The sequence below is a fragment of the Mobula birostris genome, chromosome 7 (genome assembly GCF_030028105.1).
Source record: "Mobula birostris isolate sMobBir1 chromosome 7, sMobBir1.hap1, whole genome shotgun sequence".
NCBI classification, from domain to species: Eukaryota; Metazoa; Chordata; class Chondrichthyes; order Myliobatiformes; family Myliobatidae; genus Mobula; species Mobula birostris.
In genome coordinates this window covers 1299355-1312498 of record NC_092376.1, presented here as the reverse complement: position 1 = coordinate 1312498, position 13144 = coordinate 1299355, and the positions used below count along the sequence as shown (strand labels likewise).

Sequence of the window (13144 nt, the reverse complement as noted above, 5' to 3'; positions counted from 1 at the left end):
TCCTACCATCCCCCCGGTCCCACCATTCCCCCCCCCCCGGTCCCACCATTCCCCAGTCCCACCATTCCCCCCCCCCCCAGTCCCACCATTCCCCCCCCCCCCCCCGGTCCCACCATTCCCCAGTCCCACCATTCCCCCCCCCCAGTCCCACCATTCCCCAGTCCCTTGTTGATGAGCCATTAGTTCATAAATGTGGATTACTGAGTTCGTGGATTATTTGCCCAGCAGAAATGGTGGATGTAGGATTAATTGTAACATTTAAGAGAAGCTTGGGTAAGTACGTGGATGAGACGGATATGGTCTGGATCAGGTAGATGGGACTAAGCAGAACATTTAAGCAAGTTTTTCCTTGCACCTGTGGGCCGATGAGTCGGAGTACAGGAAAGAGGTAGAGAACTTAATGACATAATGTTGTCATGGCCATATTTCTCTCAATGTCAACATAAGAGGAAGGGGATGTGGTATTCATACTGGTGTAGATATAACTGAATGATGAATGAAGTCACAGAGAATGTGTAGTGCAGGCAGACTTTGCGGTGGAAGGGCCAGAGCGGGAAATGGGGAGGTCAGGAGTGCAAGGGTTCCGGTGAAACCTGGACCATTGGCTCTTCTTCTCTGCACACACACACCTGGGCTTGCCGAGTATCCCAGCATTCTCTGATTTTATTTCAAATTTCCAGCGTGTGCAGGCTGTTTTGTTTTAGTGAAACAGTACACAAAATGCCGGAGGAATTCAGCAGGACAGGGAGCATCAATGGAAATGACCAAACAGTTAACATTCCGGGTGAGCCCCTTCTTCAGGACGGGAAAGGAAGGGGCGAGATGCCAGAATGAAGAGGTGGGGAGAGGTGAAGGAGGACTGGTGAGAAGGTGACAGAACAAGCCAGGTGTGTAGGGGAGAAGCTGGGAGGTGATCAATGGAGAAGGAGGAATCTGAAAGGACAGGAGAGAGGGCCAGGGAGAGACAAAGATGGAGGGGCACTAGGGGAAGGTGATAGGCAATTGAGAAGAAGTAAGAAGGGGGCCAGGGTGGGGAATTGAAGAGAAGGGGAGGGGAAAGTTCCTGGAAGCTGGAGAAAGCGATGTTCATGCCATTGGGTTGAGGCTACCCAGGTGGAATACGAGGTGTTGCTCCTCTGCCCTGAGAGTGGCCTCATCATGGCAGACGAGGAGGCCATGGACTGACATGTCCAAAATCTGCAGAACCTCGTGTTTTTGTTTGTGGTCCAGGACTACTAGCCCAGTTTCCTGGATTACTGGTGCAGTTAATCCAGGATCCGTCTGACCTACCTCGGGGACAAGGATGTAATAGGGTATTTTTGTTCTCCATGTCACTTCCTCAGGGTCTCTGTAAAGTGTCTCCAGGCATCCACTGATGGGGTTGATGTAGTAATCAAAGACCAGGCCGGGTTTTGGGATACTGACGGGGTAGAGACTGCTCTCCAAGGCTTGTCGAGCAAACGTGTCAAACTGAAGTCGGTGACTGGAGCGAATAGATAGATAGATAGATTACTTTATTAATCCCGAGGGAAATTGGGTTTCTTTACAGCACAGGGTTTGTTTCGAATCAGCACAGGGTTAGTAAACACCAAAGCAAAACAATGGAAACATTGGCACAGTGACCCTTCAATGCCTGTGTGTCTTTGTGTGAGCGTCTGTGAGAGTGCGTGTGTGTGAGAGTGTCTGTCTGTATCTGTGAGAGTGTGTCTGTGTCTGTGAGAGTGTATCTGTGTCTATGGGAGTACGTGTCTGTGTCTATGGGAGTACGTGTCTGTGTGTGAGTGTGTGCACGCGTCTCTGTGTGGGTGTTTGTGTGTGCGAGTGAGAGAGAGTGTGTGGTGTGTGTGTCACTGTGTGTCAGAGCGACAGGAGGTGATGACCACTGGGGAAGTCAGTCACAGGGCGAAGGAGAATGTCGTAAACTCATTAGTCTCCCCACCACTCAGAACAGAGGCAGAGTGTTTAGTGCAACATGATGGGGTGATGCAGTGTGTTGAGGGAGGTGTGTGTGTGCAGAGAGGTGGTGTGTGGGTGGGAGGGATGGTTGGGAGTTGTGTGGAGGGGTGGTACGGTGTGTGGAGGGGTGGTGTGAGGGTTGGTGTGGTGTGTGGAGGGGTGGTGTGGTGTGTTGAGGGGTGGTGTGGTGTGACGGTTGGTGTGGTGTGAGGGGTGGTGCGGTGTGTTGAGGGGTGGTGCGGTGTGTTGAGGGGTGGTGCGGTGTGTGGAGGGTTGGTGTGGTGTGTGGAGGGGTGGTGCGGTGTGTTGAGGGGTGGTGTGGTGTGTGGAGGGGTGGTGCGGTGTGTGGAGGGGTGGTGTGGTGTGTTGAGGGGTGGTGCGGTGTGTTGAGGGGTGGTGTGGTGTGTGGAGGGGTGGTGTGTTGAGGGGTGGTGTGGTGTGTGGAGAGGTGGTGTGTTGAGGGGTGGTGTGTTGAGGGGTGGTGTGAGGGGTGGTGCGGTGTGTGGAGGGGTGGTGCGGTGTGTGGAGGGGTGGTGTGGTGTGTGGAGGGGTGGTTTGTTGAGGGGTGGTGTGTTGTGTGGAGGGGTGGTGTGGTGTGTTGAGGGGTGGTGTGAGGGGTGGTGTGTTGTGTTGAGGGGTGGTGTGGTGTGTGGAGGGGTGGTGTGTTGAGGGGTGGTGTGTTGTGTGGAGGGGTGGTGTGGTGTGTTGAGGGGTGGTGTGTTGAGGGGTGGTGTGAGGGGTGGTGTGGTGTGTTGAGGGGTGGTTTGTTGAGGGGTGGTGTGTTGTGTGGAGGGGTGGTTTGTGGAGGGGTGGTGCGGTGTGTGGAGGGGTGGTGTGGTGTGTTGAGGGGTGGTGTGTGGAGGGGTGGTGTGGTGTGTGGAGGGGTGGTGTGGTGTGTTGAGGGGTGGTGTGGTGTGAGGGTTGGTGTGGTGTGTTGAGGGGTGGTGTGGTGTGAGGGTTGGTGTGGTGTGGTGTGAGGGGTGGTGCGGTGTGTGGAGGGGTGGTGTGGTGTGTGGAGGGGTGGTGTGGTGTGTTGAGGGGTGGTCTGTTGAGGGGTGGTGTGGTGTGGGGGTTGGTGTGGTGTGGTGTGAGGGGTGGTGTGGTGAGTGGAGGGGTGGAGTGGTGTGTGGAGGGGTGGTTTGTTGAGGGGTGGTGTGGTGTGTGGAGGGGTGGTTTGTTGAGGGGTGGTGCGGTGTGTGGAGGGGTGGTGCGGTGTGTTGAGGGGTGGTGTGGTGTGTGGAGGGGTGGTGTGGTGTGTTGAGGGGTGGTGTGGTTTGTGGAGGAGTGGTGCAGTGTGTGGAGGGGTGGTGTGGTGTGTTGGGTGGTGCGGTGTGTGGAGGGGTGGTGTGTTGTGTTGAGGGGTGGTGTGGTGTGTTGAGGGGTGGTGTGGTGTGTGGAGGGATGGTGTGGTGTGTGGAGGGGTGGTCTGTTGAGGGGTGGTGTGGTGTGAGGGTTGGTGTGGTGTGGTGTGAGGGGTGGTGCGGTGTGTGGAGGGGTGGTGTGGTGTGTGGAGGGGTGGTGTGGTGTGTTGAGGGGTGGTCTGTTGAGGGGTGGTGTGGTGTGGGGGTTGGTGTGGTGTGGTGTGAGGGGTGGTGTGGTGTGTGGAGGGGTGGAGTGGTGTGTGGAGGGGTGGTTTGTTGAGGGGTGGTGTGGTGTGTGGAGGGGTGGTTTGTTGAGGGGTGGTGCGGTGTGTGGAGGGGTGGTGCGGTGTGTTGAGGGGTGGTGTGGTGTGAAGGTTGGTGTGGTGTGGTGTGAGGGGTGGTGTGGTGTGTGGAGGGGTGGTGTGGTGTGTGGAGGGGTGGTGTGGTGTGTGGAGGGGTGGTTTGTTGAGGGGTGGTGTGTTGTGTGGAGGGGTGGTGTGGTGTGTGGAGGGATGGTGTGGTGTGTGGAGGGGTGGTCTGTTGAGGGGTGGTGTGGTGTGAGGGTTGGTGTGGTGTGGTGTGAGGGGTGGTGTGGTGTGTGGAGGGGTGGTGTGGTGTGTTGAGGGGTGGTGTGGTGTGAGGGTTGGTGTGGTGTGGTGTGAGGGGTGGTGTGGTGTGTGGAGGGGTGGTGTGGTGTGTGGAGGGGTGGTGTGGTGTGTGGAGGGGTGGTTTGTTGAGGGGTGGTGTGTTGTGTGGAGGGGTGGTGTGGTGTGTTGAGGGGTGGTGTGTTGTGTTGACGGTTGGTGTGGTGTGTGGAGGGGTGGTGTGTTGTGTTGACGGTTGGTGTGGTGTGAGGGGTGGTGTGGTGTGTGGAGGGGTGGTGTGGTGTGTGGAGGGATGGTGTGGTGTGTGGAGGGATGGTGTGGTGTGTGGAGGGGTGGTCTGTTGAGGGGTGGTGTGGTGTGAGGGTTGGTGTGGTGTGGTGTGAGGAGGGGTGGTGTGGTGTGTAGAGGGGTGGTGCGGTGTGTGGAGGGGTGGTGTGGTGTGTTGAGGGGTGGTGTGTGGAGGGGTGGTGTGGTGTGTGGAGGGGTGGTGTGGTGTGTTGAGGGGTGGTGTGGTGTGAGGGTTGGTGTGGTGTGTTGAGGGGTGGTGTGGTGTGAGGGTTGGTGTGGAGTGTGGAGGGGTGGTGCGGTGTGTGGAGGGGTGGTCTGTTGAGGGGTGGTGTGGTGTGAGGGTTGGTGTGGTGTGTGGAGGGGTGGTGTGGTGTGTGGAGGGGTGGTGTGGTGTGTTGAGGGGTGGTGTGTTGAGGGGTGGTGTGTTGAGGGGTGGTGTGGTGTGAGGGTTGGTGTGGTGTGGTGTGAGGGGTGGTGTGGAGTGTGGAGGGGTGGTGCGGTGTGTGGAGGGGTGGTTTGTTGAGGGGTGGTGTGGTGTGAGGGTTGGTGTGGTGTGTGGAGGGGTGGTGTGGTGTGTGGAGGGGTGGTGTGGTGTGTGGAGGGGTGGTGTGAGGGTTGGCGTGGCGTGTGGAGGGGTGGTGTGGTCTGTTGAGGGGTGGTGTGGTGTGAGGGTTGGTGTGGTGTGTTGAGGGGTGGTGTGGTGTGAGGGTTGGTGTGGTGTGTGGAGGGGTGGTGTGGTGTGTTGAGGGGTGGTGTGGTGTGAGGGTTGGTGTGGTGTGTTGAGGGGTGGCGTGGTGTGAGGGTTGGCGTGGTGTGTGGAGGGGTGGTGTGGTGTGTGGAGGGGTGGTGTGGTGTGAGGGTTGGTGTGGTGTGTTGAGGGGTGGTGTGGTGTGAGGGTTGGTGTGGTGTGTGGAGGGGTGGTGTGTTGTGTTGAGGGGTGGTGCGGTGTGTTGAGGGATGGTGTGGTGTGTGGAGGGGTGGTGTGGTGTGAGGGTTGGTGTAGAGTGTGGAGGGGTGGGGTGGTGTGTTGAGGGGTGGTGTGTGGAGGGGTGGTGTGTTGTGTTGAGGGGTGGTGCGGTGTGTTGAGGGGTGGTGCGGTGTGTTGAGGGGTGGTGCGGTGTGTTGAGGGGTTGGTGTGGTGTGTTGAGGGGTTGGTGTGGTGTGAGGGTTGGTGCGGTGTGTGGAGGGGTGGTGTGGTGTGTGGCGAGGTGGTGTGTTGAGGGCTGGTGTGGTGTGTTGAGGGGTGGTGTGGTGTGAGGGTTGGTGTGGTGTGTGGAGGGGTGGTGTGGTGTGTGGAGGGGTGGTGTGGAGGGGTGGTGTGGTGTGTTGAGGGGTGGTGTGGTGTGAAGGTTGGTGTGGTGTGTTGAGGGGTGGTGTGGTGTGAGGGTTGGTGTGTTGTGTGGAGGGGTGGTGTGGTGTGTTGAGGGGTGGTGTGGTGTTAGGGGTGGTGTGGTGTGTTGAGGGTTGGTGTGTGGAGGGGTGGTGTGGTGTGTGGAGGGGTGGTGTGGTGTGTTGAGGGGTGGTGTGGTGTGAGGGTTGGTGTGGTGTGTTGAGGGGTTGTGTGTGTGGAGGGGTGGTGTGGTGTGTGGAGGGGTGGTGTGGTGTGTTGAGGGGTGGTGTGGTGTGTTGAGGGGTGGTGTGGTGTGTGGAGGGTTGGTGTGTTGTGTTGAGGGGTGGTGTGGTGTGTTGAGGGGTGGTGTGGTGTGTGGAGGGATGGTGTGGTGTGTGGAGGGGTGGTCTGTTGAGGGGTGGTGTGGTGTGAGGGTTGGTGTGGTGTGGTGTGAGGAGGGGTGGTGTGGTGTGTAGAGGGGTGGTGCGGTGTGTGGAGGGGTGGTGTGGTGTGTTGAGGGGTGGTGTGTGGAGGGGTGGTGTGGTGTGTGGAGGGGTGGTGTGGTGTGTTGAGGGGTGGTGTGGTGTGAGGGTTGGTGTGGTGTGTTGAGGGGTGGTGTGGTGTGAGGGTTGGTGTGGAGTGTGGAGGGGTGGTGCGGTGTGTGGGTTGGTGTGGAGTGTGGAGGGGTGGTGCGGTGTGTGGAGGGTTGGTGTGGTGTGTTGAGGGGTGGTGTGGTGTGAGGGTTGGTGTGGAGTGTGGAGGGGTGGTGCGGTGTGTGGAGGGGTGGTCTGTTGAGGGGTGGTGTGGTGTGAGGGTTGGTGTGGTGTGGTGTGTGGAGGGGTGGTGTGGTGTGTTGAGGGGTGGTGTGGTGTGAGGGTTGGTGTGGTGTGGTGTGAGGGTTGGTGTGGTGTGTGGAGGGGTGGTGTGGAGTGTGGAGGGGTGGTGCGGTGTGTGGAGGGGTGGTTTGTTGAGGGGTGGTGTGGTGTGAGGGGTGGTGTGGTGTGTGGAGGGGTGGTGCGGTGTGTGGAGGGGTGGTCTGTTGAGGGGTGGTGTGGTGTGAGGGTTGGTGTGGTGTGGTGTGTTGAGGGGTGGTGCGGTGTGTTGAGGGGTGGTGCGGTGTGTGGAGGGGTGGTGTGGTGTGTTGAGGGTTGGTGTGGTGTGTGGAGGGGTGGTGCGGTGTGTTGAGGGGTGGTGTGGTGTGTGGAGGGGTGGTGCGGTGTGTGGAGGGGTGGTGTGGTGTGTTGAGGGGTGGTGCGGTGTGTTGAGGGGTGGTGTGGTGTGTGGAGGGGTGGTGTGTTGAGGGGTGGTGTGGTGTGTGGAGAGGTGGTGTGTTGAGGGGTGGTGTGTTGAGGGGTGGTGTGAGGGGTGGTGCGGTGTGTGGAGGGGTGGTGCGGTGTGTGGAGGGGTGGTGTGGTGTGTGGAGGGGTGGTTTGTTGAGGGGTGGTGTGTTGTGTGGAGGGGTGGTGTGGTGTGTTGAGGGGTGGTGTGTTGTGTTGAGGGGTGGTGTGGTGTGTGGAGGGGTGGTGTGTTGAGGGGTGGTGTGTTGTGTGGAGGAGTGGTGTGGTGTGTTGAGGGGTGGTGTGTTGAGGGGTGGTGTGAGGGGTGGTGTGGTGTGTTGAGGGGTGGTTTGTTGAGGGGTGGTGCGGTGTGTGGAGGGGTGGTGTGGTGTGTTGAGGGGTGGTGTGTGGAGGGGTGGTGTGGTGTGTGGAGGGGTGGTGTGGTGTGTTGAGGGGTGGTGTGGTGTGAGGGTTGGTGTGGTGTGTTGAGGGGTGGTGTGGTGTGAGGGTTGGTGTGGAGTGTGGAGGGGTGGTGCGGTGTGTGGAGGGGTGGTGTGGTGTGTGTTGGGTGGTGTGGTGTGTGGAGGGGTGGTGTGTTGTGTTGAGGGGTGGTGTGGTGTGTTGAGGGGTGGTGTGGTGTGTGGAGGGATGGTGTGGTGTGTGGAGGGGTGGTCTGTTGAGGGGTGGTGTGGTGTGAGGGTTGGTGTGGTGTGGTGTGAGGGGTGGTGCGGTGTGTGGAGGGGTGGTGTGGTGTGTGGAGGGGTGGTGTGGTGTGTTGAGGGGTGGTCTGTTGAGGGGTGGTGTGGTGTGGGGGTTGGTGTGGTGTGGTGTGAGGGGTGGTGTGGTGTGTGGAGGGGTGGAGTGGTGTGTGGAGGGGTGGTTTGTTGAGGGGTGGTGTGGTGTGTGGAGGGGTGGTTTGTTGAGGGGTGGTGCGGTGTGTGGAGGGGTGGTGCGGTGTGTTGAGGGGTGGTGTGGTGTGTGGAGGGGTGGTGTGGTGTGTTGAGGGGTGGTGTGGTTTGTGGAGGAGTGGTGCAGTGTGTGGAGGGGTGGTGTGGTGTGTTGGGTGGTGCGGTGTGTGGAGGGGTGGTGTGTTGTGTTGAGGGGTGGTGTGGTGTGTTGAGGGGTGGTGTGGTGTGTGGAGGGATGGTGTGGTGTGTGGAGGAGTGGTCTGTTGAGGGGTGGTGTGGTGTGAGGGTTGGTGTGGTGTGGTGTGAGGGGTGGTGTGGTGTGTGGAGGGGTGGTGTGGTGTGTGGAGGGGTGGTTTTGAGGGGTGGTGTGTTGTGTGGAGGGGTGGTGTGGTGTGTGGAGGGATGGTGTGGTGTGTGGAGGGGTGGTCTGTTGAGGGGTGGTGTGGTGTGAGGGTTGGTGTGGTGTGGTGTGAGGGGTGGTGTGGTGTGTGGAGGGGTGGTGTGGTGTGAGGGTTGGTGTGGTGTGGTGTGAGGGGTGGTGTGGTGTGTGGAGGGGTGGTGTGGTGTGTGGAGGGGTGGTTTGTTGAGGGGTGGTGTGTTGTGTGGAGGGGTGGTGTGGTGTGTTGAGGGGTGGTGTGTTGTGTTGACGGTTGGTGTGGTGTGTGGAGGGGTGGTGTGTTGTGTTGACGGTTGGTGTGGTGTGAGGGGTGGTGTGGTGTGTGGAGGGATGGTGTGGTGTGTGGAGGGATGGTGTGGTGTGTGGAGGGGTGGTCTGTTGAGGGGTGGTGTGGTGTGAGGGTTGGTGTGGTGTGGTGTGAGGAGGGGTGGTGTGGTGTGTAGAGGGGTGGTGCGGTGTGTGGAGGGGTGGTGTGGTGTGTTGAGGGGTGGTGTGTGGAGGGGTGGTGTGGTGTGTGGAGGGGTGGTGTGGTGTGTTGAGGGGTGGTGTGGTGTGAGGGTTGGTGTGGTGTGTTGAGGGGTGGTGTGGTGTGAGGGTTGGTGTGGAGTGTGGAGGGGTGGTGCGGTGTGTGGAGGGGTGGTCTGTTGAGGGGTGGTGTGGTGTGAGGGTTGGTGTGGTGTGTGGAGGGGTGGTGTGGTGTGTGGAAGGGTGGTGTGGCGTGTTGAGGGGTGGTGTGGTGTGAGGGTTGGTGTGGTGTGGTGTGAGGGTTGGTGTGGTGTGGTGTGAGGGGTGGTGTGGAGTGTGGAGGGGTGGTGCGGTGTGTGGAGGGGTGGTTTGTTGAGGGGTGGTGTGGTGTGAGGGGTGGTGTGGTGTGTGGAGGGGTGGTGCGGTGTGTGGAGGGGTGTTCTGTTGAGGGGTGGTGTGGTGTGAGGGTTGGTGTGGTGTGGTGTGTTGAGGGTTGGTGTGGTGTGTTGAGGGGTGGTGCGGTGTGTGGAGGGGTGGTGCGGTGTGTTGAGGGTTGGTGTGGTGTGTGGAGGGGTGGTGCGGTGTGTGGAGGGGTGGTGTGGTGTGTGGAGGGGTGGTGTGGTGTGTGGAGGGGTGGTGTGTTGAGGGGTGGTGTGGTGTGTGGAGAGGTGGTGTGTTGAGGGGTGGTGTGTTGAGGGGTGGTGTGAGGGGTGGTGTGTTGTGTGGAGGGGTGGTGCGGTGTGTGGAGGGGTGGTGCGGTGTGTTGAGGGGTGGTGTGGTGTGTGGAGGGGTGGTTTGTTGAGGGGTGGTGTGTTGTGTGGAGGGGTGGTTTGTTGAGGGGTGGTGTGTTGTGTGGAGGGGTGGTGTGGTGTGTTGAGGGGTGGTGTGTTGAGGGGTGGTGTGAGGGGTGGTGTGTTGTGTTGAGGGGTGGTGTGGTGTGTGGAGGGGTGGTGTGGTGTGTGGAGGGGTGGTGTGGTGTGTTGAGGGGTGGTTTGTTGAGGGGTGGTGTGTTGTGTGGAGGGGTGGTTTGTGGAGGGGTGGTGCGGTGTGTGGAGGGGTGGTGTGGTGTGTTGAGGGGTGGTGTGTGGAGGGGTGGTGTGGTGTGTGGAGGGGTGGTGTGGTGTGTTGAGGGGTGGTGTGGTGTGAGGGTTGGTGTGGTGTGTTGAGGGGTGGTGTGGTGTGAGGGTTGGTGTGGAGTGTGGAGGGGTGGTGCGGTGTGTGGAGGGGTGGTGTGGTGTGGTGTGTGGAGGGGTGGTGTGTTGTGTTGAGGGGTGGTGTGGTGTGTTGAGGGGTGGTGTGGTGTGTGGAGGGATGGTGTGGTGTGTGGAGGGGTGGTCTGTTGAGGGGTGGTGTGGTGTGAGGGTTGGTGTGGTGTGGTGTGAGGGGTGGTGTGGTGTGTTGAGGGGTGGTGCGGTGTGTGGAGGGGTGGTGCGGTGTGTGGAGGGGTGGTGTGGTGTGTTGAGGGGTGGTCTGTTGAGGGGTGGTGTGGTGTGGGGGTTGGTGTGGTGTGGTGTGAGGGGTGGTGTGGTGTGTGGAGGGGTGGAGTGGTGTGTGGAGGGGTGGTTTGTTGAGGGGTGGTGTGGTGTGTGGAGGGGTGGTGTGGTGTGTGGAGGGGTGGTGTGGTGTGTTGAGGGGTGGTGTGGTGTGTTGAGGGGTGGTGTGGTTTGTGGAGGAGTGGTGCAGTGTGTGGAGGGGTGGTGTGGTGTGTTGGGTGGTGCGGTGTGTGGAGGGGTGGTGTGTTGTGTTGAGGGGTGGTGTGGTGTGTTGAGGGGTGGTGTGGTGTGTGGAGGGATGGTGTGGTGTGTGGAGGAGTGGTCTGTTGAGGGGTGGTGTGGTGTGAGGGTTGGTGTGGTGTGGTGTGAGGGGTGGTGTGGTGTGTGGAGGGGTGGTGTGGTGTGTGGAGGGGTGGTGTGGTGTGTGGAGGGGTGGTTTGTTGAGGGGTGGTGTGTTGTGTGGAGGGGTGGTGTGGTGTGTGGAGGGATGGTGTGGTGTGTGGAGGGGTGGTCTGTTGAGGGGTGGTGTGGTGTGAGGGGTGGTGTGGTGTGTGGAGGGGTGGTGTGGTGTGTGGAGGGGTGGTGTGGTGTGTTGAGGGGTGGTGTGGTGTGAGGGTTGGTGTGGTGTGGTGTGAGGGGTGGTGTGGTGTGTGGAGGGGTGGTGTGGTGTGTTGAGGGGTGGTGTGGTGTGAGGGTTGGTGTGGTGTGGTGTGAGGGGTGGTGTGGTGTGTGGAGGGGTGGTGTGGTGTGTGGAGGGGTGGTTTGTTGAGGGGTGGTGTGTTGTGTGGAGGGGTGGTGTGGTGTGTGGAGGGGTGGTGTGTTGTGTTGACGGTTGGTGTGGTGTGAGGGGTGGTGCGGTGTGTGGAGGGGTGGTGTTGTGTGTGGAGGGGTGGTGTTGTGTGTGGAGGGGTGGTGTTGTGTGTGGAGGGGTGGTGTGAGGGAGGGTGGATGCTGAGGATGAACTGGGAGGTTGGGATTTATTGATTATTGATGTTATTAATTTAGAGATACAGTGTGGAACAGTGTTTATATTTAGAGATACAGTGTGGAACAGTGTTTATGTTATTAATTTAGAGATACAGCGTGAACAGGCCCTTCCAGCCCAGTAACCCATTGATTTAACCCAAACCCAATCACAGGACAATTGACAATGGCCAATTAACCTACGTTTTGGACTCTGGGAGGAAACCAGAGCACCCGGATGAAACCCACACACCCATGGGAAGGATACAAACTCCTCACAACTGGTGTTCCAATTGAACGCTGAACTCCGACACCTCAAGCTGTAATCGTGTTGCGCTGTAGGCTGCCTTTCCCATTCCAGCCAGGTGCTATCCCTCACCCACACACTGGGGTCAGTGTACAGAAGCCAATGAAACCAATGAGCTGCATGTCATTGGGATGCAGGAGGAAACTGGAGTATCGGGAGAGAGAGAGAGAGCATGTAAACTCCACACAGACAGTGCTGGAGGTTGGGATCGTACTGGGATGTTAAACGCTGAGAATTTGTGACCTAGGGTGAGAGAGGGTGGCTGGGTTCAGCTTATCACTTTTGGTCAATGTCTCAAGTGTCCGACTGGTGAACTGTTACACTGGAGCCCCAGCAAAGATCTACATGGGACCTCATCCTCAGTTCCAGTCACCGGGAGACCACCCCCATGATCCTGGCCACACAGTGTGCGGTTTGCGGAGGTCTCCAAGTCCTTGCTTCGACTTTTGGTCAGAGGGTGGTCATAGTGTCCTCTGTTAGTGGCAACGTTTTCTGAGCATCAGCAAGCCCAGGCTCTCTGCATCGTGCCTTGAACGGGAGCTGGGATCAGGGCTCCAACATCAGAGGTGGGCTTGAGGGGGCGATGTCATAGCAGAGATGAGCTGGAAGGAGTTGTGGATCTTAGGGCTCAAGATGCTGAAGACCTGGTCACCAGTGACAGACTCGGAAAGTGAAAGGTGGATTTGAACCCTGAGACAAGGAGGCACAAGTGGCTGGTACAGATGGAACACGAAATGTTGGCGAACCTCAGCAGGTCAGGCAGCATCTATGGAAATGAATAAACAGTCATCGTTAAGGGCTGACACCCTTCATCAGTACTCGAAAGGTCTTGGTCTGAAGTGTTGACTGTTTATTCATTTCCATAGCATTTGTGTTTGCTTTGGTTTTCCGGCACTTGCAAAACCTCATGTTTATGGTATAGATGGAGCTGTCAGGTGCTGATCCAATGTCTTGTTTTGTGGGAGACCAACACTGATCCTACCTGGAGTGCAGATGTCCTCCAAAGCCCCAAATATAGGCCACAGCGAAGATGCTAGCAGACAGTACGTGATCCCTGGGCTGGATTTCATCATCAAGATGCACTCGCTGGTACTGGTGAGGGGGTATAGCCAGGGTTCCACCTTCAAAGGGGAAAACATTTATTCGTCAATTTAGAGATACAGTGTGAGAAAGCCACGTGGAATACCGCTTAAATATTTCCAGTAGTCTCTCATTACATAAGGGTAAGGTGTTTTTAAGCAGAGATCCATGAGCACTGTTGATCTTGGAAAACTGGACTCTCCAGAAAGCAGGTAAGGTGCAGCAGACTTTGAGCCCGATTGAAGTGGTTTTGCCCCGGTCCGACAGTGAAAAACAAACCGATGTTTAGCCAATTACTGCTAACTTCACCCACCCTGCTATCACTTATCCATCAAATGCCATCAGGGAGCTGCAACAAGTCTATCATCACCAGACTACACCTCATCTCCAAAGCTTCTTACCTGTAGCTATCCAGCTTCTCAACAAAACAACTCATTCAGGTGTTAATATCTAAACTCTCCCAAGGCCCGTACTCGCTGGAGGTTACAACAATGAGTGGGGATTGCACTGAAACCTATCAGACATTGAAAGGCCAAGATTGAGTGGACGTGGGGAACTCGAGGACACCCTAGGAATACATGGACGTCCATTTATAACAGGAATGATAAGTACTTTTCTGAGCCAGAGAATGGAGAATCTGTGAAATTCATTGCCACAGACAGCAAAGAAACCTAGACAACTGGGTATATTTAAAGTGAAGGTTGATAGGTTGTT

General features: G+C 58.0%; 1 protein-coding gene across 1 annotated transcript in view; it reads right to left on the bottom strand.

The window, feature by feature from the left end:
• LOC140200632 (dynein heavy chain domain-containing protein 1) overlaps nucleotides 1–13144 on the bottom strand; it is a 234934-nt gene that overhangs the window by 71339 nt on the left and 150451 nt on the right. The window contains exons 23-24 of the mRNA XM_072264203.1: nucleotides 12333–12471; nucleotides 1291–1483 (exon numbers count right to left, since the gene is read on the bottom strand). Of these exons, the coding sequence (XP_072120304.1) occupies nucleotides 1291–1483; nucleotides 12333–12471 (332 nt within the window). The remainder of the gene's footprint in view (nucleotides 1–1290; nucleotides 1484–12332; nucleotides 12472–13144) is intronic.